The sequence below is a fragment of the Echeneis naucrates genome, chromosome 11 (genome assembly GCF_900963305.1).
Source record: "Echeneis naucrates chromosome 11, fEcheNa1.1, whole genome shotgun sequence".
Lineage (NCBI taxonomy): Eukaryota > Metazoa > Chordata > Actinopteri > Carangiformes > Echeneidae > Echeneis > Echeneis naucrates.
The window spans coordinates 10,081,137-10,105,783 of NC_042521.1; the positions used below are offsets into that span (position 1 = coordinate 10,081,137).

The window sequence follows — 24,647 nt, forward strand, 5'->3', positions numbered from 1 at the left end:
TCTTTCTGTCTTTTCAGTGCTGGATACCATGTTTGCGTTTGTATGTATTCCTGTTGCACTGTGGAGGTTGGTGAAGCAGCCAGAAGAGGGCAGTCCTGCAGCTCACAGTGGGAGAAGCAGCAAGCGGCACTTCACCTGCTATTGTTTCTTACTTCAGCCAATCAGAGAGAAAGTTATCCCCTTCATCTAATCGGATGCCTTTTGACCTCCAGCATTAGGGGCAGATCCCATTTAGATAACATGCAAATTACATTCCAGTGAGGTCGTGATCTCATCCAATCATATTTCCCCGCAGGTGATTTCTCCATAGACAGATTTCAACCCCAGATATTCATTCAGTGTCAGGAGACGCTAATGATTTCACATTTTTCCTCCCTGTGTGTGTGTGTGTGTTTATGTGAGAGTGTGTGTGTCAGGAAGGCAGATGGCAGCACAGTGTGATATCTGGAAGGATGCATGGAGATGTTGGCAGAGAGCTGCTGGTCCCCTGCCTGCATCCATCACTCCACCTCTCTCCATTTTCCTTTCTCCATCTAATCTGCTTTCTCTAGTTTCTATCAGCCCAACAGTAAGAAAAAAGCACACCATATTTCACTTAATTTTCCCTCCAGCACTCCACTCTTGTTTTTCTTTTGCTCCTAAGCTTTTTTTTTTTTTTTTTTTTTAGGTACACCACCTGTCTTTTTATATCCTCAGCTGTTCTCTCCTCCATTTTTCCCCTTTCCCCTGGCTCATCTGTTTTTGCTTACCATTCATCTGTCCTTGCTGTCCAAGCCGCAAATCGTTGGCAGTGAGTTGTCTTCATTGGTCAGTATCTCTTGGCTCATACACGTCTCATAACATAACATCAGACCTCAGTGTCTGTTTGTCTGTAAGAGAGTAAAACTCACAAGAAGGAAAGGATACACACTTTTAATCAGATCTAACAGCTCACATCTACTGGAGGCGACACAACACATACACACTGCCATGTCTCCCTCTCTTATCTATATACAGCATGCCTTGCTGCCAAAGCCAATTGTAGCTCTAGATGTGTTTATCAAAGGTGTCTGTGTGTCTCAGGCGCTTAATTTTAACAAGACGTTCTCAACCAGAGGAGTGTCATATTTTAATTGGTCTGAAACAGAATAAAGCCGGTGAACAGAGCACTGCAGTGACAGGTATTAATTACCTTCTGCCTAATGGCTCCAAAACTTAGCACTCAGCCATATTGGTGCTCACACTATTCTTACTCCCCCTCCCTCGTCTCTTACCGCTTTTCTCTCCTCCTCACCATGTGTTTGTCCACAATAGAGAAGAATCAAAGGTTTTCTTTGCCAGTGAAGTTTATAATTATACCGAAATTCTCAATTACGGAAGCATATTTTGTAATATGTACTTATTCATGCCAGGGGGCATGTGGAAGGATTGAGGAGAAGCTCAACTCATCTGAAAAAAGACATAAAAATAAAACAGGCGTTGTGATTGAGAGTGTGTGAAAATTTGAGGAAGTCTAAGCTGTGGATTCAAATTAAGGGTAAAATGCTTGAAATGATGAAGCAGAGAGACATGATCAGAAAACTAGTCAGGTATTTATTTAAAAGATGAACTGCTAAGAGGTACAACAGGTACACTGACTGGTTGGCACTGGGCTAAAATCGGAAACGGATTAACTGAAAATGATGAAAACAGATGATATACAGATTTTAAAAAGTCTGTCTGAAATAAATAAAAAACATTGGGAAATGGTCAAAGGAGCCAATAAATGGTAGGAAAGAAAAAGAGTGGTGTCAGTGAGGAGTTACTCAAGTTTATCTGACAGGGCTGTGAAGGTACATCAGGCAAAATGCAGTTTAATATAAGTTTTTCAGTGGTTTTTCCCTCTATGCTGTGATCTGTGTGCTCTGGCTGTCACTCTGCTTTCGTCTTCCTTTCATAAAGTGCAGCGTGAAGTAGAAAGTGAGAATCGTTAAAAAGCAAAAATGACGTATAGTGCTGAAATCTTATTTACGGTGTTAATTTGATCAGTCTATCAGCTTACAAGTTGCCAGTATCAGTGCATGTGCGTTGGCTGATAATTTTTCCTCACCGAAACAGCTCTGTGGCTCTGGTATGTGCAATTTATTTTTTTTATATATTTTTTCCATCGAAGCAAGATGCCCAAAATAGCTGTGATTGACAGGTATAGAGACACAGTTACTATAACAACTACCTCCTGGCTCTCATGAACACCCCCCGCCCCCCCTCTCTTTTCATTTTCTTTTACCAGCTCTTCTTTTTACCCCTGTCTCTCTCACCCCCTCACTAAATGCATGTGTGGGTGTAGAGGGAATAGATTATGAAAAAGAACTCAACTGCAATATTCCTTCACACGGAGATGTTTGTGTTGCAAGATAGAGCAGCCTGGCACTAGCTATTGGATCTAACCTGTGTGGGTGAGGGTAGGCAAGAGTGGGAAGATGAAACATGCTTATACAACACAGGCAAATAAGCCTTTTATATTCTTTTCGTGTTTCCTTTTTGGTGCCTGTTCCTCTGTCGGGTTGAGCTGCTTGGCTTGTATAATCAAGTCAGTCCACTGTGCAGTCTTCCTGCATGTGTTTTTGCATGCGTGCACGCTCTTGTGTCAGCAAGCAGCACTGCAAGGCCACCTGATATGATGGGTGAATTTCAAGCACGATAGAATCTAGCGGGACTGACACTGGAGAGCACAGAGCAGGAGAAGTGTGTGTGTGTGTGCATGCGCGTTTATGTGCACTGCTGGGAAGGAGACGGACGTCATTGCTGCCACCTGCTTTAGTGGGACAAAGGCCAGACACATACACACACGCTTGCATATGCAGACAGCCAAAAAGAGGTCAAAGCAATCTCTTAACATAGCATTAATGATATGATTTACTTAACCTTCTTCGGCTGAAGCGATCTCAGGCCCTCCATTCCCTCCTGTCAGTCCGCCCCCCCCCTGTCCCTGCCTCTCCTTTCATCTCCCCGTCTCTGAATCATCACACAGGGTGAGAGGTCTGAGGAAAACAAGCTGCCAGAGTTGGACATGCCATAACAATGCAGCACCTGTCAGCGTGCGTGCGTGTGTGTGTGTTTACCTGTGTGTGAGTACATGTGCATGCAGCTGTCTCAGTGTCTGTCGTGTCAGGTGAAAGCAGTGAACATTTCTTGGTCTTACTGTAAATGCAAAGACATTCAGACCATACATATCTGTGAGTGGGTGTGTGTGTATACACACCAAATATATGGAGACATGAATGTTTCATAAAAATGATATATAATGTAGCTGAAAGGAAAAATTATTTAATATGAATATAAGATGGGATAATTGCTGGATATATATTATACATATGTCAATGATAAATTCTAAAATTTGTCACGTGCGTATGCACGTGTGTGAAATATTGTGGTTTTCTCTAGAAGTTTGTCTGTTCCTTTATTGACTTGGGGTTTCGCTTTTTTGTAGAAATGATCTGGTAGCCTTCAACACCTGTGTGACCTCAGTCGTCACAGAGATCTCCTAATGATCTGCTGGGGCCTTGTAGTCGATCCAGCCCTTCGCTTGACTCACACCTGATCAATAGCACACCCATCAGCCTCAGACTGCTCCTGTGTGTGTGTGTGTGTGTGCGTGTGTGTTTCAGATCAAATGAGAGCACCTGTAGAGGTCTCTACTCCCTTGTGCTTGTTTCAGATGTTGACAATCCAGACTAACTGACTTATGCATCAGGTTGCATGTCTTAGTGCTTTAATATTGATGTTCTGGATGCTACAAATTAGCTGGTGTAACTCTAATCTTTATTTTTTGATATAAACTTGGTCTGATGCTGTCGGCTAGGTGGTAATTTCAGGGCATTTCTGCAGCGTTCGCTCAGCAGGGTGATAATTCAGAATTAATTAGGCTACAATACACTGGGGAAGGCGCAGCCCATAATAAGACATTTAAAACAGGATGGGATCTGGTATCCAAGTGCAGGGTATCCATAGAGACTGTTGCTATGGCGGAGAGAAATCTCACCTCATTAGGAACAAATATAAATAGCCTTGCGACTCAGCTTATGGACATGATGCCCACGGCTGAGCGAACAGGCTCAGAGGCTTCCAGGTCAATGATACAGGATGAGATTTGGGATGCAGAGAAAGGGAGTGATAAATGGAGGAAATGATTAAGACAATTGGAAGGAAGGAAGAAAAGAGGGACAAAATGAATGTTTGGGGGAAGGGAGGGGAAAGCATCTCATTCTTAAGGATGGAAGAAATAGGAGAAAGAGGTTTAGCAGGAAAGAAAGAGAAGATGGATGAGGTCAGAAATGGAGATGGGAAGAAAGTTTTTTTTGCAGCTCTCTGATGAAAATCTTCACATTTGTTGTATATTAGAGCTCTAAAACCCAAAACCCACATTCACTGCAAGCGCTTCCTTTCAGTTATAAATGGTCAAATTAAATCACAGAGCACATGTCTATAGTGTCCTTTCAAAATGATGCAAGATTAGCACACACAAAACAGCAGCTAAAGAATAAACATGGCTAATAGAGCATAATGAGATGGTGTGAATGGCGGCTTAAAATAAGGCATATTTTTCTTTCCTTCTTTTTTTCGCCTCATCTCTAAGACCTCGCTTTTGCAGAGCCGGCATTTTCTTTTCCCTGTAACATGTATAACGAGTGAGGAGGAGAGAGGGGAGAGGAAGGCAGAAGTTGTGGGAGGAAAGATGGGAGTGGGGGCTGCGAGAGATGTTGACAGCCAAGTGGAGAAGAGACAGATGGGAGGAAAGAGAAAACTCGAGACATCCACCGCTGATTGCATCAACAGGTTTGAGCCCCTCCAGGTATACTGCAGTGCACCACGCTGTTACTACAGTATTGACTCATCCCGCTGTTGACCAGGTCCTGTATGAGTGCTGCCTGTCTCACCTCGTTTTTGCTTCCTGTGTTTTACTTTCTCTTCCGTTATAACCCACATTCTCTCTTCACTGTCTGCATGTGACATCTTGTCATAAACAAGCGGTGATAATTAAGAATATGGTTAGAGACATCAGACATAGCATATCCTGTTGTTGTGTTGTGTCTTAATTTCTGTTTAAACCTGCAAAACTATTCTACTTTACATCAGAAATAAAATGAGATATTTTTCTTTGTAGTTAGGTATAATTATTGTGTGACACTGGAGCACAACAACAACTTCCTCATTTCCCCTTTCCACAATAATTGCATTCAAGCTGCTGAAATGTGGCCCCTTAAATGTGAGATTATATTAAATCTTATAACAGAATCAGTCATAGGACCATTTGCATTGTGAATGCCCTCACATTAGTGGCCGCTGTGTAGCCTTTGAGAATTTTAGGCAAACTGATGGGTCAATTAAGACAGAAAAAGCAGAGAGACTCCCTCCTCTCGATGCAAATAAACCTTAAAAGCTTGTCGTGGCTTTCAGTTCTTCAAAGCTAAATGGTTTTTCTCTGCTTTTGTTGTGAACAGTGTGTTTTCAACTCGGGAACAAAGGTGTCTCCGACTGAAAGATGAAAACTGCGACAACTGATGAAGATGGTACAGAGTTCAGACGCACATTTGTGTGGGCTGTCTAATTGAAGAGATTGTTTGATGCTTCTCCCTCTGCGTTTCTCTCTGAAGACCTGTCAAAGTCGCAATCAGCGAAAAACAACAGGCATGGAAGGATTTGAGGAGCAGGAGGGAAGAGAGTGGAGATGGAGAGACGGCATTTAGGAAGAAAAGGAGGGAGTTTACGCCCACCACCTAAAGAGATGAGAAGACAGGCAGAGGAGGGGAGAATGTGTGGAGGAAGGACTGTGCCAGTGCCAGAGCTCATCAGCCTGTCAAACATCCGTTATAGACCACAAACCCACACAGCCATTGCATTGCCGAGGTCTATCACTTGACAGGTGCACTTGCTTCACCCTCTCACACGTTTCTTACACACTCTGATACCATTTATATGTGTGTGTAGGTGGCCACATTTACGCACATAGAATTTGATGATTGTCCACAGAAAACAAGCCTGTCTTGGGTTATTTCCATGCAGCGGAAGGTGATCCACAGTGAGTCACTCTCATTGATCAGGAAATAAAGCCGGTCAGGTGGATTCTTCACTTCACTTCTGAGATACTAACTGTTTTAGCTCTGCGCTGGAACAATATGAGTGCGCACTCTGAGCCCAACCCACGATTGAACCCACACCATTCCTCACTGTGCTCATAGTTTTGTAATTGTGACTGCTGACGCACTGCATCCAAATTCATCATCCACTTTCCCTGGGGAGTTACATGAGGGCTTTGTGCACTTTTGTGTGTGTGTGTGTAAATGCATATATATTTTCACCTCAGGTAGCCCCAGACGTTGCGTAAAGGCGCGACCACAGGAGCACCATCAAGTCAGGTTAATGTTCTTCATTTATATTCAGTTTGAGAAATAAAACAGTGTGCGATGACTGTAATTAAAGTCATTTCTTGTGAAATAAGTAAATTATGCTTCAGAAATCTGTTCAAAGGGCCCATCCTAATCTCTAGACTACATTTAGGATCTGTATATCTCCAAATCCCTCTCTACTCTCTGCAGTAGCTTTAATAACAATTTCACACATCTTCAAACACATTTGCAGGAAAATTCTTCATTTGTGATGCAAAACAGCTGTGACATCTGCCTGCATCCTTCCAATCAGAACAGTGATATCTGTGTTTCTAATGTAAACCCTGTTGTGATGCAGAACTGTAATTCTGGGTAGATCACACACTATTTTAAGATGTCACCAATTCAGAATATGTTTTCCATGAGCAAATATACAAGTATAAAAAGGCAAACTATTTATTCGTTACAGCCTACGTAGACTTCATTTTACTTTTGTACTTTGTACTAATATTTTGTACTAATATTTTCATATGCTAAGGTGTGTGCTATGTTATGTCATGTTGTCATTTCTTGGCAGAAGTATTAATGATGCCATATACTGCACTACTAACACAACCTAAAGATTAGACTGTTGTATGTACAGCTTCATAGTGGCTGCACATTATAAAACTCTTATATATTCTCTATATATTATAAAACTTTAATAATGAGGTAATGCAAACTGTTGCAAGTGTAAATATATTTAAAGATCAGCTTGATAGAATATATTAAATGTGGCAATAGTCGGCAGATGGGATGTTAATATGATGTGCATCGCATATACCAAGATGTACAATGAATTTTGTTGTGTCCTATCAGGAATGGGTCTATAATAAGGACTGAAATCTATGAAAAGTATATACAGTAGAAGAAATTTTGTTTATTCTCTACCGTGACTCTTTGCAGGGTTTGTATTAGGAAGCCTTCACTCAGCAGGTTTACGTAATTTCAATAGAGAAGCTTGTAGTCTGCTGTAAAACATCATAAAGACTATTATTCTTCTGAGCCACAGTTCACATAAAAACAAAATCATACAAATTATTTATTCCTAATTAGAATTAATGTAACCTAAAAGAGAGACGGCGCTACTGCATCTCACTGAGGTTAGGAAGCAAAGGAGGAGGTCTATTTGTCTGTTTCTTGTCCGTGGCTGTCTAGTCAGCCGGCCACATGCTCCATCATGGTTTAAATATTCATAGCCAGCCCTCTGAATATTTATAAGTGCCTTATTAATATTTATGAGCTTCACTTGTCGAGGTGTCACTCGATCTCTTGTACACGCGTGCACACAGGCATTTACTCACACTGGTGATCAAAGGATAGTGCTAAGACTGCAAGGGCACATTCAGAAGCAATGGTGCAAGTGACCCTGCTGTGATGTAAGGGTAAATAAAAACTGTGACCTCTTGCTATTAACCAAATAACATGTAAAAAAAAATGCTAAATACTTGGTAACAAAGATGTAGTTTATTATTTTAACAGGCGTTAGAGCAGCAGATTGATGCTGCTGTCATATATGGGCAGTGTTCATGAAGCTAGTGTCTGATACTACGGGAAGAGCTAGTTTGGCTTTTACTGAACATTAAAAAACAGTTTACTAGTATCATTTAATATCATTTATTAACACGTTACACATTGTTTTATCAGGACTAACACCACAGGGCTAAAACAACCGTTGCAAAAGTTTCAGACGTTATCCCAGACAGCGAACAGACTCGTGAAGGTTAGTGCTGCTGACACAAAGGAAGTCAAACACACAACATGCTTCACTTCAGGTATACACATGAGATATGATCTGAGCGAGTTCACAGCAGACTGTGTGAAGCTAAGCTAACTGTCTGTAGTTCCGTTACCTGACAGGCATGATAGATGTATCAATAGCATTATTAAATATTGTTATGCTTTATTTTGATTATTGATATAACTTTCTGAAGGAAAGATAACATGTATATATCCCAAAATGTTTCTGGAATTTGTAAAAAAATGCTATTTAAATGATGATTATGTTAATTATGAAGTGACACAAACACAATTTAAGTTTGTTCATTAATCTGAAAGTCTAGTTTGAAGGCTAAAATTGGACAGTCGTTTTGAATATAAGGACTCAACAGTGTGAGAGGAGCTAATCTCACTTCTAGTAAGGTCTTTAAACAGATATCCCTGCACCTCAGAGGCTCTGGGCCTGATGTAACACACATGCACACACACACACAATCAGCTGTGCACTTTGTAATGAGGTTTATGTAACAGGCCACAACAGTGGCGGTATTTCTGTGCACGCATTATGGGAAACGAGCGCCACTAAGTCTGTCCTGTGTGAACACATGCCAGCCATACTGATAGAACCAGCACAGAGCAGGTGTGTGTGTGTGTGTGTGTGTGTGTGTGTGTGTGTGTGTGAGAGAGACATTGGCCACTTTTCAGGCCCAATTGTAGACACATTAAATCCACCCAGTCGTCTGTGGATAGTTTCTTTAGGTAGATAAGACCCTGTGATTTCCCTGCAGTTGCGTTGAGTGTGATGTAGGATCGTCAGGGTTGTTCTCTATAAGTTAGTGTCACCACCACATGACACACTTGAGTAGGCGTGTGTGTGTGTGTGTTTTGAAACTGAGGTACACACATTGCAATGCCAGATTGCTTTTCGATGACGTACGTACTGGGGCTCATGCTCAGTCATTTCAGTAGTTTGTGGTTCCATGAATGTGCTCAATGTTTGCGCTCCTTTGTGTCAAAGAGCATGTTTAAAATATACATACTATATCTAAAACATCAGATTAAAAGCTAAAAAGACAGAAGTGAAATTTTATTCACAATATTATAAATGAATTCTCTGACTGGATTGTATTATCAGTTCATTCTTCTGACCTCACAGTGCTTGTCCTTAGAGAGGTGTGATTATTGCCTGAAAACTTTTATCAGCATGGTTCACTTGTAATACCTCAAATGTGACATTCACTGTTTAAACTGTTAAAGAATAACAACATAAAATTCCAGTTTAAATAGACTTCCCAATCAGCAAGATGCATTTTTAATGTCTGCAGGTAACAGATGAGAGACCACCAGATTTTATCAAACCCTAAATGACAGTTTTTTACAGCCTGCTACTTTCCAAGTTTAATGTGTTGGATAATTCATTGACCTTTTCATACAGATCATAAAAAAGATATTCTTAATAAATTAACAAACAATTAAAGAGAATTCCTTGTTTTGTCATTAACGCGTTTGAATCTCAATTTTTACACACTTAAAACAGGATCTGGTTCATTAGCGAATCAAATACTTCAGAGAGTGTTTTAACAAGTTCAAACCAATCATTTTCTATCTTGGGACAAAGGGTGAAGCTGTTAAGTAGGTTTGCCTCCTCCAGGCTACATTTATCACATATCAGAGAGATCTGAAGTTATATCTTGCGTAATTTTGTCTTTGAATAATGGAGTCTGTAAATGACTTTGAGCTGAATGAGATGTGAACTAATGAAACAAGAATGAATTCTCAAGATTTGATACTATCTCCTCACAGATTTTGCTGCCTGTTCATCTCTCTCATTTTGTCTTGATTGCTTTCATAAGAGGGATCATTAAACCTATAAACAAAGCTGTGTCTCAGCAGGACTTGTTTATGAGCCATTACATGTTAAAAAGAGGAGGTGATGCCCTTTTAAAAGGAACTGTGTGGGTGTGCGTGTAGTTTCTAAGGTACAGTAACCTGAAGATGTTATTCATAGAAATCGCTCCTCTAGCTAAACAAGATGCACAATGTGCAGATGCAGGTTTTCTATTATACATTTTACAACGTTCTCTTCAGTTTTGAGATACCATCACTGCCAAGTTGAGGTGACAAGTTTTGGATTTGCGATTAATGGATAACAATTAGTAACAAACTAACATTTAGTAAACTCTTCGAAGAGGCCAAAACTTCATTTGCTTTTAAGATTTTGTTGTTGTTGAATATAAGACTGTGACAGACTACAACAACTAAACTACTAATCTTTCAACTTTAAAATAACCCAGGTGGGACTAGCTGATGGGCAAAAGCTGCCCCTAACCCCTGTTAAATGTTCCATGTTCCCAAATTATTCATTGTAATTCAATGAAGTTACCACATAAAAATCTGGGACCAGATTAACGTAATAAGAAAATAACTATGTGCATTAGGTTACAGGTTAATCCAGCAATGCCCAAATTTGTTATATTTGTAAAGGGTGGCTGCAATCACTTGGGTGGATGTTTCCAGACTTAGACATGTGATCTCATTGATTCTAAAACAGACCTGGCAGCGAAATTGATATAAAGCTTAGTAACATTCAACAAGATGTAATCTTTGTAACAAGACACTTTATTACTTGAGTTTGTTGTGTTGTAACCATAGAAAGACAAGAGAGTATAATTCAGACTGAGTCTGTGGTAGCTGAAAACAGATATGGTGATAAAGGCTACACCTCTCTCCAGCTCAGGCTGTATGCACGAGGACACTGTGGTGCAAATACAAACATATCACACGTTTTTTTTTTTTTAAGGTTAATACTGATATTTTTCAGACTTAACAGCCTAAAATGTGTCTGGGTTTCAACCAACATTAAACCCCATCCTTTAAAAAAAAAACAAAAAACAAAAAACATGTACTTACGACTGTTTAATAAAATTGCACAGGGGGAAATTTGGAAAATATGGCTGAACGGTTAAATTAATAAATAATGTGACATATTCTGTTCAATTTTAGCAGGAAATTCTGTGCCACTATAGTCGATTACCAGTCAATAAAAGACCCAGCAGTGTCTAACACAGTAAAAATTAGCTCCCTCTCTCGCTTCCTCTGGTGGCTAATGGCTAACAGCTATGTGGTAATGGTTTCTCCTGAATTTGATATATTCATTTGACACTGTTGCATGTTGTCTTTTCACACTACATGTATTATACCTACTGTATTTCATCCACCTCCTCTGTGAACATAGTGTTTCTAATGTCAAGGATATAACAATATAACGTTGTGATATGGCAGTGCTGCCAATTAACTCCTTTATAATCTGTAATCTGAATATAGAGACTATAGATTTTACATATCCACCACTGAGTCCTTCTATGAGATACTGTCTGGATTATATGACAGGATTCACGTGAGGTTTCTGGGAGACAGATGGCAGGGAGGCAAAAACAAACTCTGCAAATCTGTCCTGTTAATAGAACTTTTTGTTTTCAACTTTTAAGGTGGTTGTTCCTTCACCAAGATGGCAACTTTGTTTTTACTCAAATATAAGAGCAGAGATGGATGATATATTATTCAGACATTTGAACGCAAAGGTGATGCAAATGCTGGAAAATGGAAATGTGGGGAAAAAAAAAATGTAATGAAATGCATATAAGATGTCATCTGAGAGTGACTGTATTCATCATCAGGGCCGTGAAGGCAGCTGGGTACAGTATGTAAGCATACATGCTGTCCGCCACACTTCATGGATAAAACCGACGGCCTTTAGCTGAGGCCCAGTCAACCACAGCACAAAGACACACAAACAGCGCTAAACGGGCAAAAAATGACCACAACTGACACAACAGCCTGAACACAAAGGAACTCCAGACGACCATTAATGGCGGTTTTTCTGAAGACGCGGTACAAACGGAGTATTTCAGACCGGTTGTTCGCTTCAGAAGCGGAGCTGAGCCGACACGGAGGACGGAGAGGCCGGCGGAGCGGCAGCGAGAGGCGGGGACGGAGCCGGAGCTGAGTGGGCAGGTGGACCGGTGGCGGTCCCCGCGTGTGTGTGGGCGCGTGGCTGCGGGTTCAGAGCTGTCACCCCCCCCCCCCCCCCCCTTCTCCTCCCCCCTCCCCTCTCCTCCCCCCTCCTCCGACACAGACAGGCAAAAGGCGGAGGAGGAGCAACGGACCCTCACAGTCAACAGACGCGGGGTGTACAGCAGTCCGTGGACCGGGAGGCTACACCGGCAGGAGCCCACGTTAGGGAGGGAGACTCGGCTCACGGTAAGACAACAGACATCGCCCCGTCGGTTAGCTCGATTAACGGTCGGTCGGTCGGTCGGTCGGTGGGTGGAGCAGCAGCTCCTGTCAGCGTTTCTCCTGCCGGCACCAAGCACACATGATGGTGAAGCCGGATGACAAACGACACACTGAAAACGTGTTCAATCCGCCTGTGTGACCGGCTGAACGGGGACGCGGTGGCCGCTAACTGCTGTTTCCGCCGAGCCCGGTGACGGCGCGGTCGTCGTCGAGGCGGTAAACGCGTTCAGTCGGTACTTTGAGCCCGACACGGTCCCCGCCGCCTGGGCGGACAGTTTTTAAACTACTCATTTTTACAGCTTCTCGTCTCATTTGAGTTTTAAAGGCGAGGTAAGTTGCCAGATCACCGTCCGTCTTTGTCAGCAGCTGTTAGACTGAACGTGTAGCCGTCCACATGCAGCTGACAGCCCGGTGAAGTCCCGGAGCAGGAGGTCCGCTCCCCCGCCGGCCCGGAGGTAAAAATAGCCCGGGTCACCGTACTGCGACACAAACATACAAACTCTGTTTCAGGGACACAGACAGTCCTGTCCCCAAACTGGATCGAGCATTGTTGTTGGTCGGATCATTGCTTTGTGGGTGAACAGGATGCCACAAAGTTGTGCGCCGACATGGCACCTGTTCTGTTTCAGCCCACGTATGACATCCTCCTTAACCGTGGAGCCATGCTGCACAGCTACGACCGGCCTGGGCGTGAGAAAACAGAAACCAATTGTCATTTTGTGTGACGTAGCCCATTTAAAGCCGTGTATTGTGTGTCTGCAGGTATTTCCCCCTGTCTTGTTTGAATTCAGCTGCACAGCTGTAGCACCCACAACTCACTTGTGTGGCTGCCCAGGTGCTCCTGACACAAAGGACCATGTAACCTAAATTTTTACCAACAGCCTACTTTCTGGTCTTTGCTTGTCTTGAAGAGAGAGAGAGAGATATGGGGGGGTAATTCATGACCTGTTTTATTTGACTTAGATGTGCTGCAGGATAGAGAGACTAAAACTGCACAGGGAGAAAAAGATTTCAGCGTGTGGAAAGTAAGAAGATGCAATAATATATATACATATATTAACCAAAAGCAGTCCAGTTAGGCTTGTGCATATTAAGGATAAACTTCAAAATTCTTCACCAGAGAGACCTTCTCTCGTGGTTTTTAGTCTCTCGCTGAATCATTTCCTAATGAGCTCTGAGCTGAGGGAGAGAAAACAAGATTACATTTTAAATTCAGCCGCATCCTTACAGACAAAATACAAACAGCAGTTTCTGTGACCAAGGGCTATGAAGCTTCCTGGTTTTTATAAGATTTCTTGGGCTGGAAGGCCAGCAGGTCAAAATGTCCTCAAAAATTGTGGAGAGGGCAAAAAACAAACAAACAAACAAAAAAAAAACCAAACACACAGTGGACAATAATTATAGTCCTGGCATTCAAAGACAGATTTTTTTTCAGTGGTCTTAATTACAAGCTGGATTGTCCTAGACTTAAGGACTTAATATATCTTGCTCCAGCTGACAATGGCCATCTAAAGTAGCTTTTGGACATTTTCCCACTGGCCTGTCTGTGTGTCAGTGTAGATGAGCCAGGCAGCTTTTGGCTGGAGAAGAAAGGTGTCCTGGTGAGTAAGTGGCTCCAAGGCTGGAGGCTTCGAGGAGAGCAGCAGATGGATGATGATGTAGCGGGTACTGGTGCTCCCTGCCTCTTGCCGCCATCCGTCATGCACTAATGATCGTGTCACACCTTCTCCCCGGGCGGCCGGCCGCTTCTGCAGCGCTCAGCTCAAAAACTGGTAGCTCCACTCAAATCCCCTCTTCATGGCCGTCGGCTGAAAAGCCTGGAGACAGACTCCGCTGCAAGCTCCTCTATCACTAATTCCTCATATTTTATTTTCTCCAGTGCCTTTCTTCACCCCTCTTCACCTTTAAAGTCCCTGCAGACTGTTTCCTCATCCATCCTCATCCCCTGCTTCCCTCGCCTCCCATTCATCTTGTTTTCTCTGTAGTCCCTGCCCTATCTGTCCTATGTCATTCTTTTTGCTCACTGTCTCCCTGCACTGTGTTCTCTGATGGATGTACACTCACAGCCCTAATACAGTTTCAATTCTAGCATGATTGCTCTTATTTTCTGAACGCATTTCTTTCATTTGAATGATAAAAATGACCTACTCTTCCCCTCTGTCTGAGGTCTTAGGTCAAAAACATGAGTTAGGTTAAAGGACACCTCAGCAAAAACCTTTCAGCTGCACATTAAGCAACCTCCCAAGTTATTATGTCCTGTAGAGTCTCCGGACCATTTCTTCTTCCCCGGGTTGCTGCACAGCATGATGCTAAAACAGATCAGATACATATCACTTCAAGACAGATTGTTTGCAGAATCCTTTTCTAATAAACAGCAGAACCACAACTAATGAGTAGTCTCATTATCTATTAATATGCTGATTATATTTTCTCCATTTACTGTCTAATTTGTAAGATGTTAGGGATGAGCGAAAGAATGCTTGACAATTTATGACAGAAGCACATTTTTCTGATAGAAATGCATCAAAAAATTGAAATACTTTATACTCACCAACATATACAATAAAGTAGCAGATTTTCAGATTTGAGAAATTAAAAGGTGGAAATGTGATGTATGTATTTCTGAATAAAAATTGATCAATTATATAAATTATTTTGGTACAAATTTTCTGTCAATCACATCTTTTCAATACATGACAATCAGTGTCCATCACTGTAACCCCTTATCCTAGAGAGCTGTCACTTCATAAGACAGAATTTCTGGAAAACCTTTATGTGACAGTCTTGCGTATATGGTACTTTATCTGTTGTAAAAATAATTTATTATCACACCACTGCTCAATTTCATTAGTGGTTAAATTACTGATGCTTACCAACAAAATTAAAGTAAAATTAAATACTTATATGCTATTTATGAAATATTTATTTTTGTATTAATTTTGCTAAAGATAGTCACACTGTATAATTTTATAGTATCGCATGCAAAAATTTGAGACGCCTCTCTTTCATGCTAAGAATATTTTTCCTGGGTGGAATCACTGCTGCCATATATTGTGTTTCAGTGAGGCGGTATGGAAAGTAAACACCACTTTGGTTGCACTTGGACTGACAGGAACCTTTTTTTTTTTTTTTTATAAAAACAGCTATTATCTCCAGTCGAGTGTTAAATAACCATGTTATGGGATTCAGCATCCTCTGAGCTCGTTATTCTGTCCCTGGTGCTACAGGAATAAGTGTTCCCTTGAGCTATGTGTTACAGCGGAATGTGTCCCCACTGAATGCAGTTGGCCCTTTGGAAAAGATAGTGGAATGTCACTTCCTCTTGTGTGTGTGTGTCTCTGTCTCTTTGGTCTCGGCAATATTCTCACCACTGGGATCACAGACTCAGCCTGGTATTCTGGGAATATCAGTGCCGGTGGATCGGATGATACTCTCCACAGCTGCTGTGTCTAAGAAAAGCTCGAGGACACACTCCAAACAACACACACATACACACACCAAACCTACATTTACATGGGCGACACACATGTTAATACACGAGCAAATACCACATTGAGGCAGAGACCGATATGTTACCGTCACAGATCCACACGCGCACATACTGTAATACACTTAAAGCAGCAATTAACTGTCAAGCCTGGAGAGCATTTGGGAAGCCTAGAAAGACATTAACATGCACAGACACAGACACACACAGAAGCCTCGATACTTAATGCCATCTCCAGCAGCAATGCTTTCATGCTCTGGGGTCTGTTTGATATCACTGTGAAATAGTGTAGTGGTGTTTCTAATGGACAATGACCACTAACACAGTTTTTTCTTCTGCCTGCTTTATTCTCTTCAGGCTATTTTCTGTTGACCACTAAAGAGACGACAGAGAGAGAGAGAAACAATTGAGAAGGCGAGCGCAGGCAGAGAGGATAATTGTGTTTCTGGCTGCCCTGTGGGAACATGGGATATATGACCTCATCATTCACCTGTGTTGTGCTCCAGTAAACAACTCCAGATAGGTAGGAATGGCATACGCACACACACAGACTCATGAAAATGCCGGCAGAGATATTCGCACATAGCAGTAACATATACAAATCCCATAGATCATTTTGACAAACACACAGTCTTTCCCCTGGTTTGTGTTTAGCAGGATGACCGAAGCTGTGACAGAAAGTGCAGATGACCTCCTAAAGCCCTGTGATGCCACGTCCTGTGACGTCATCAGATGCCCCTCCCCACCACTGTGTCTATCCCTCTGCGAGGAGGAGGACAAGGAGTGTTGCAAGGACAATAAGAAGCTGGAGCAGCAGGTAAGTTCTAACTAACTTAGGTTCTACCGAATACAACAATAGTAATATAGCACTTGAAAATTATGCAGTACTTTAAAATTATGCCCAACCTAACTACCAACACCAGGGGTAGAGGTGGTGGGGAGTGAATGACAAATTGTGTCCTTACTTGCAGAAACACTGTAACCACATGCAACCAAAGAAAAAAGTTATGGTAAGCTGAAATGATTCTGCCTCTCATTATTTATTCTTGCTGAAATATCGATTGCATTCAGTTCTATGAATTTGCTCACTTGTGTCTATGCGCGTTTCAGGCTAAAGGAAAGTTAGTGCGCAGTATGGCTATATGTGAGGAGCCTTCAGGACTTGATGAAGTCCAGGTAACACACATGCGCTCACGCAGTATCATCCACCTCCTCATCATCATAACAGTTAATGGCTGTATTTTTCTCTATCTTTCTCAGTCATCTGCAGACACAAACATCTCATCTAGCTGCTATGACAATCAGAGAACTTCCTGTAAGGAGGATGATCAGGAGAGAAGCACAGATCCAAAGAAACATTCACTGTCCAAAGGTGTGTGTGTGTCTGTGTGTGTGAATATTGAGGGAAAAAAGAGACAAGCGAAATCAAATAAAATGTAATAAAAATGAATTCTGTGCCACTGTTTAGGTGGAGCTCTCATGGGGGGGTATATTATTGCAGTGATTTTTATTTTTATTGACTTGTAACACATTCTGCCTGCCTTTGTCTCTCAGACTCCAGCCTGGAGTACACAGACTCCACTGGCATAGACCTGAACCAGTTTATCATTGAGACTCTCAACAGCAACCCAAGAGACCGCATGATGCTGCTTAAACTGGAGCAGGACATGATTGACTTCATCACCAGCAATAGGTCTGAGTGTGTGTGAAGGAAAGGACATAACCTCGTGTCCTCGTTGTGCTATTTGTACATTCTGCCTATTTTAATGTGCTAGAATAAATTGCATATGTAGATGCAATCCTAAAAGAGATTATTGAGATTTAGACATGTGTTATTCTAGTTTGAAACGTGTTTTCAGCTCATAGATTATAGGACCATCCATTTATTAGGTGTACTGCTCAATATATTGAGGTTAGTGTGGGTGTGTTTAGACCACAGGGGATAAAACTGGACTGAAGCCAAAAAACAACCAGTCTCAGTCTACTTCTCCCTTTTTCTCACTTTCACCTTCCTCCCACTTCATCACTCCCTTGTTCTATCTTTGTTTTCCTCTCTGCCTTCTCTCGTCTCTCCCCCTTTGACTAACTTCTCTTTTTTCGTTCCACCTCTCACTTCATATCTCTTTCCTCATTTCAAGCTCTCTCAGCGCCTTTAAGAAGTTTCCTCACATGTCGTCCTACCACCGTATGCTGGTCCATCGGGTGGCGGCCTACTTTGGCATGGAGCACAATGTAGACCAGACAGGCAAGTCTGTCATCATCAACAAGACCAGAAGCACACGCATGTAAGCATGCATTATGTGTATGAGTATATGCATGTAAATCCATCTTTTGTTTTGTTTTTCACTGTGAATTTAAAATGGTTTTACTGCTCTGACTACCAAGACCAGAGCAGCGTTTTTTGGACAAGGTGCACAAGGACAAAGCTGAAGAAATCCACTGCTGGAAAATAATTTTAAAGAGGGACAGCAGCTCAGATGACCAGGTTAGTCTGCCGTCCTATATCTATAGCTGCTCATCTCTCTAGAATTTCCTCTATAATTGACATTGATTGTGTCCTATCAGCAGTTTGACCTGCTCTGGTTTCTCTCCTCGCAGACCCGACTCCACCCCTTACGGGAAAAACAAAACAAGTCAGTGGAGGAGAGAGAGGAAGAATATCAAAGAGCACGAGACAGAATTTTTAATCAAGAGGTGAGACAGGGTGGCAGAGGAAGACAGACAGGCAGACATGACATAGACGCAGAAAGGAAACCCACTAATTTCTCTGCTGTTCCCTTACAGCCTGTCTGCCCCCAGGAGAGCGCCCATGCAGAAACCAGGTAACCTTGCCTGCAGTGTATTTTCTTCATGTGCCTTTTCAGCTTAATATATTTAGATGAGAACATTAATGTGTGCGTGTGTGTGTGTGTGCAGGGCTGTGCAGGAGCACAATCCATATGCTGAGACCCAGAGGAGAAGGCAGCTCTTCAGGTAGACAAGCGCAGATGTGTAGTCATTTATCATCTTAATCTGGTCAGCCTGCCTGGCACAAAGCTCTTCGGAATCTGGTGCAGAAACAGACCTAGATTTGTGTTTCTGTATCAGGCTTTAAGAGTTTCAGAATAAAAATAACTGAAGGAAGCTTTTATGGATCGTTTACATTAATTGTATTTATGGTGCATTAGTCAATGTTGAAAGCACTTTTGTTGCCCATTTACATAAATGGCATTGCTGTACGGTAATAAGGCTGTAGGATAACTTTGACTGTGCCTCACAGAGGGAGCCGCGACAGCTCGGGCTCCAGTTGGACAGGCAGCAGCAGGCAGAGCAGCACTGAGACTGACTGTCGCTATAGCAGCGACCCCCGACCTTGGAGCAGCACAGACTCTGATTCCTCCTACCAATGGACAAATCCTGCTTCAAAACCCTGTCAACCTGCCAACCATAACTGGGAAGCACAAGGTTCAGGTGTGTCTTCTTTAGGTTTGTGTCAGAATAACATTGAGTGACTTCTCAGCAGTTGTGTCACACTTTCATTATGCAAATACAGTCAAAGCGGATGAGACACTCCTTTACACCTGTATGCTGGCAAACTTATTCCCAGACATCGTCACCACACCACACTTGGGAAAATCACTGTTTATAAATTATCAGTTTTTTTCAGTAGCATTAATTAACAAAAAGCAGTGGAAGTTGTTCTGGTGTGAAAATGTAACGCAATTCATGAATCTTCACACCATAGCTGCAAATATTCACACAACACCTCCAGACTTTTTCACATATATTCAGCAAGAAAAATACATCATCACCGAGACTGCACAGAGGGGCAACACAGTATTAATCACAGACTGGGGCGGAGTGTATCGTTTTTTCATTGGAATGTGACGTTTGTTATGTGCCAAGATAATGCGCTTCCTTCTGCCGTCTCCACCTCCCCTACGCCTTTGTTTTCTCATTTCTACTCCTTATTTTACATTTATCCTCCTCCCTCTTTCTCTCTCAGGCTCCATCTCTTTGTTCAGACTGCCATCCACTTGTCCCCGCTCCTCCTCTCCTGCCATCATGGAAGAGCCAGCTCATAACCCTGCCTTCATCATGGAGAACGGGATCCCCCCGGGAAGCATATTAGTGAACCCACATACCGGTACATTACACACACACATGCGCACACCCAAACACACATACATGCCAGTGAGATTTTAGTGCACAACGCATACACACTATCGTTTTATCATATTCAACCCCTCCACCTCTCAGGGCAGCCTTTCCTAAACCCTGATGGAACCCCTGCAGTGTACATCCCTCCAGACAGTCAGCAGCCAATCAAAAGCCAGACTCAGCTGCAAGGCTCTTCCTCTCAGCAGCAACAGCAGCAGGTAACATGAGCACACACACAAGGAAGTGTTTGACATGAGGCAGACTACTTTTTAGTGTCATTATTCCATGTATAATAAAATTATGGAAGGCTTCTTATCCCAAATAAATGCAAGTCATATATTCATAGAAAAATAGTAATAGCAAAATAAACAAGTAGTAATAAAAAGCAGTTCACACACACAAAGAAAAATACAGATAAAAGAAGAAAAAATAAAGCAGACATTTGTAATGTGTAATAGCTTTAGTGGAAGTCAAGAGGATGAGATAATCAGTTGTGTTTAATCCTTGTGCAACTTTGTCTGATGTGTCTACAGTGTCTTGCACACATGTTGCAGTTTGTGTCTTATCTATGTCTTCATATGTGTGTCTCTCGCAGGTGGTTCAGTACTCGTCTGTGTCTTACACAGCTCCACAAATGTTGCCTGTCACTCCTTCACAACCATACTCAGCAGTATGTATCACGGAAATGTTTACAGTACAGTACAGTGTGTGTGTGTGTGTGTGTGTTGACCTCCTTTCCCTCAACCCACAGATTGAAGACTTGCCCTCGCAGTTTTCTCATGTGACAGTGAGCTGTCAGTCAACGGGTGACGCCCCACCTTACTATCCTCCCAATCAGGGTTACATCTATGCAGCTCCTCCTCCTCCTTGTCCTCCCCCACCTCCCAACCCACCAAGCTACTGCCACCCTTCACCTCAGGTACCTAACCAAACACACACACACATTTTGCTCCTCCTAACATGGAACGATCATCATGTCAGTGTTGTGATGTATTAAATATTGATGTTTATGAAAAATGTGTTTATTGGACATAGATTAAAATCGAAATCCTGTAAAATGGATAGGAGGGGTGTAAGAAATAATAGTTTTTAAGCAAAAAACTGGTTTTGATTTAAAAGATGCAAATGTACCAGTCCACTGACTCCCTGATCAGTCTGAATATACCGTGAACCAGCTGACGGCCTGAAGTTAGGAGTTGGTTATGTGTTGTTGCTGTGAATCCTCAGTCTGCTGAGTGTCTGCACCCAATAAAACTATCATGACACTTGTCATAGTAATGCGAGATTGCTGTTTGCGATAAGGTTAGTATTGACTTATGTCAATTCATAATGGAAAGTGATTGTCTACTTTAAGTGAGGAACGATATAAGATTGCATGTTGCATAAAATCGCATCAAATCAAATCATATTAAATCATGTTGATTCAAACAAACCAAATCGTTCCATTTTAAAAATGGATTGTCCCTGAATTGTATTGTATGCAACGTATGAATTAGATTGCATTTTTTTAGAAAGCTGCACACCCCTAAAAGATTGTCAGTGCCAGTAGGACTATTTTATTTATTTAGTTTTTTCCAATAGGTGCCTGTGTATTACTATGGCCAGTATCCTACCTCAGCCCAGCATGGATGCCGGCCTGTCTCACCAAGCAAACACATCCAAAGCCAAGTAGCACAACCTACAGGTACTCCCCCTCCATTTGTGTGTTTGTGTATCTGAGAATGTGTGTGTGTGCGTGGTTGTTGGGCACACAGTGTGGCAGTAGAGAGGGGGGCCGTTACACTGTCAGAGATGTAGTCTGAGGGTCTCACAGTGAACCGGTCTCTTTTCCTGCTGCTTCTATTCAACACAGAGATAAAGACGAAGGGAAAAGACGTGTTTAGACTCTGTAGGGTCGTAGAGTTTACAGAGGGTCACAGACTGCTTCGTTCTAAATGAGCGATATCTCTCGAGATGACAGCAAAAGATCAGTCAACATCTTCAAGACAAACGGCTCATAAAAGTGATATGTGATATATATATATATATATATATATATATATATATATAAAACATAATATAATATAAATGACATCAACAGAACTGCATGAATGCTTTAAAAAAAGTGTTTTCTGTTTCTGTCAGGCTTTAATGTTGCCAATAAAGTTATGTGCCAACAAAATCCACAGTGAACACAACCACTATGTTATTTTTATATTGCATCTATTTATTAACAAATAAACCATTTCTGGAACATTTGCATTTTCTGATTTAACAGTTGTTTGCTGGTGATGTATATAATCTTCTAATTGTTCCTCATAGCTCCTTCTAATAAGCTCTAAAATGGATGTGAAGCTGTCTGTTGGCCTTTCGCTTGCAATTTGTGAAAGCAGTTGCATTGATAATAATTTGTAATAATGGTTTGTGTTTGCTGAAGGTTATGCCCCTACTCTTGGGGTGCAGCAGTCCTCCATCACCCAGACACCGGCTGTGCTGGGGGCCTACTCTCCCATGACCACTCATCAGTGTGGTGTGGTTCAGGTATGTTCACAGAGCACAAGATATTGAAGCACAACTCAGCCACAAAAAGAAGAGTTTAGCAGTTTGCAAAGTGTTTCTGGTAGCAGATTAGCCTTCACTGTGTCAGCTTAACAATAAAGTTGTTCTGAAAATGTTGCCAGAGTTTTGACCTCTTTAGACTTTTTCCTTTTCCCCTTGCAACTTAGAAGTAGGTAAACTTGTACCAGAAACCTCTGCTCTGCAAATTCTTTGCTCCAGCTGTCTTTCTTTTCTTTCCTCTGTAGGGAGGTGTTTCAGTGGCTTATCCCCAAAGTAAAACTATAACTGGGGTGGGTGGGGAGGCAGGTTACTGCTGCATGGTGCCCTCACCCTCCCACCACAGCACCTGCCTCCCTCCCAGTTGCACCAACCTCAGCGCTCCGACCTGGAACGCACAGTACTGATGATGCCTCAGAGGATGAAGGGACGATACTTTGGTTCCTGTGTGAACTCGTCACGCATTCTTAACATGAACATTTTTTTCTCACTTACTCTCTCCCTTTCTTCATGTTCACCTACACCCGCCTTCTTTCTGATGATGCCCACAGGGCACACTGTTCACACACACACACGCACGCAAACATGGACACATACAAATTACACCCACTCACATATATAAATGTACCACTGTACCAAAGCTTAATAGTATATATATCAGAGCTGCTGTATTGAATGCATAATTTATATACACAAATGGAGTTTTATATTGATATTAAATTATATATTGTGTTTTAAGGAAATGCACTGTGTGAAGAGAATAAAGGCCCATGGCTGAATTATTTCATCCTGGCTCTTTATGCGTCTATATGCCAAAGATGATGCTCATGGAGGGGATGCAGCCTGATGTCATACATGCAGGAAATCAAATGCATTATATGAGGATATACTATTGATAACATGAACTTTGTTGTACCACTTAGTGTATGATGAACACCATGTCCTCATACTTCAGAAGAAAGTGAAATTGTGTGCATTGATACAGTTGATTATTAAGGGCAGTCGGTTTTAGGGTGCCTTAAGGTTTAGTGTGGAAGATATCTTAACAAGAAAGTGATGATTCAGCTTATACATTTCAAGTCAACATGACATCTGTTACAAACTACAAAAATAGCAGAGAACATTCCCAGTTACCATACCCAATTAAGCCACTGGAGAATTTCCACCTGAAGACTTTAGTGCCCCCTCCTGCTCAGAGACTTTCAGCACATTGTCCTTGCATGTCAAGCAATTCAGGTAATTTCACCCAGTAGTTAGTTATCCCTTCATGAAACAATACATATGATTTAAGGTTTATATTTTATCTTGGAACACAGTCACAACTGTACCTATTATTATTATTATTATTATTATTATTCAAAATGATAAGTCCAAACAATAACGCTCAAATTGAAGCTGCTAAATTCATTTCAGTCACCACTTGTTTTTCTTAATGCCTGCTTTTTCTACAATCACATATACAGATCAATATCCATCTAAATTAGTCTTTGAAACACAAAGCAACACTAGAATGTGGCTCGTTGTGAGTCATGTGGTAGCCAACATTTTACATCACTGTGATAAAACTACTTTCACTTTCGTGCAGCTTGAACTGATGAGCCCAACAAGTTATTGTTCTGATGGTGGGTAATTCATTTTGCACTGAAACTGATTCATATTCTCCCCATCAAATTAAATGAAACATATCCATCATCCACACAAAGCTTTAAAATTAAATTTGGATTTCATAACTGCAGTACTGAATGCATAATTTATACCAACCAACGGTTTCACAAAGCCAGCTCTATTTTTGTCCTTTCCATAGTCAGACACACAGACAAAGGCATGAGCAGCAGTGCAGGTTCCATGATCTTTAATAAAAGGCACATGTACAGCCGTAGTGAGATGAGTGAGTCCACTGGCATAGAGACGAAGCATTAAAACACAGAAACACAGGAAGTAGAGGTCAGGAGGAGAGAGATCTATCTGCTTTACAGTAGAATCTACTTAAGTAACATCTTCTTGTTCTCATTCAAGAAAGTCTAACACTAATATGTCACTGTGGTAAGATAACCCCCCACCCCGCCCCGCCCCGCCCCCGCCACACT

At 41.7% G+C, this 24,647-nt stretch overlaps 1 protein-coding gene across 3 annotated transcripts; it reads left to right on the forward strand.

The window, feature by feature from the left end:
* The first annotated feature begins 12,235 nt into the window (after nt 1-12,235).
* arpp21 (cAMP-regulated phosphoprotein, 21) lies at nt 12,236-23,339 on the forward strand. Of its 3 annotated transcripts, none has more exons than XM_029514244.1 (20): nt 12,236-12,362; nt 16,243-16,408; nt 16,540-16,702; nt 16,857-16,895; nt 16,996-17,061; nt 17,146-17,257; nt 17,440-17,578; nt 18,024-18,170; nt 18,271-18,370; nt 18,484-18,579; nt 18,670-18,707; nt 18,802-18,858; nt 19,145-19,335; nt 19,871-20,011; nt 20,125-20,243; nt 20,621-20,695; nt 20,777-20,944; nt 21,607-21,709; nt 22,442-22,545; nt 22,809-23,339. In XM_029514244.1, exons 3-20 carry the CDS (start codon nt 16,544-16,546, stop codon nt 22,965-22,967), a joined length of 2,013 nt encoding a protein of 670 aa, XP_029370104.1. In that variant the 5' UTR covers nt 12,236-12,362; nt 16,243-16,408; nt 16,540-16,543; the 3' UTR covers nt 22,968-23,339. The 3 variants fall into 3 exon arrangements, with proteins under 3 accessions (XP_029370104.1, XP_029370106.1, XP_029370105.1); XM_029514246.1 differs by having other exon boundaries at nt 18,033-18,170; XM_029514245.1 differs by having other exon boundaries at nt 16,543-16,702.
* Nucleotides 23,340-24,647: the final 1,308 nt, after the last annotated feature.

What these genes read in the sequence shown, in the direction of transcription:
- arpp21 (XM_029514244.1), top strand. Translation starts at nt 16,544, where the DNA reads ATGACCGAAGCTGTGACAGAAAGTGCAGATGACCTCCTAAAGCCCTGT. An exon ending in ATAAGAAGCTGGAGCAGCAG is followed by an intron (nt 16,703 to 16,856) that starts GTAAGTTCTAAC and finishes CCTTACTTGCAG; the next exon opens with AAACACTGTAACCACATGCA. An exon ending in CTGGGAAGCACAAGGTTCAG is followed by an intron (nt 19,336 to 19,870) that starts GTGTGTCTTCTT and finishes TTTCTCTCTCAG; the next exon opens with GCTCCATCTCTTTGTTCAGA.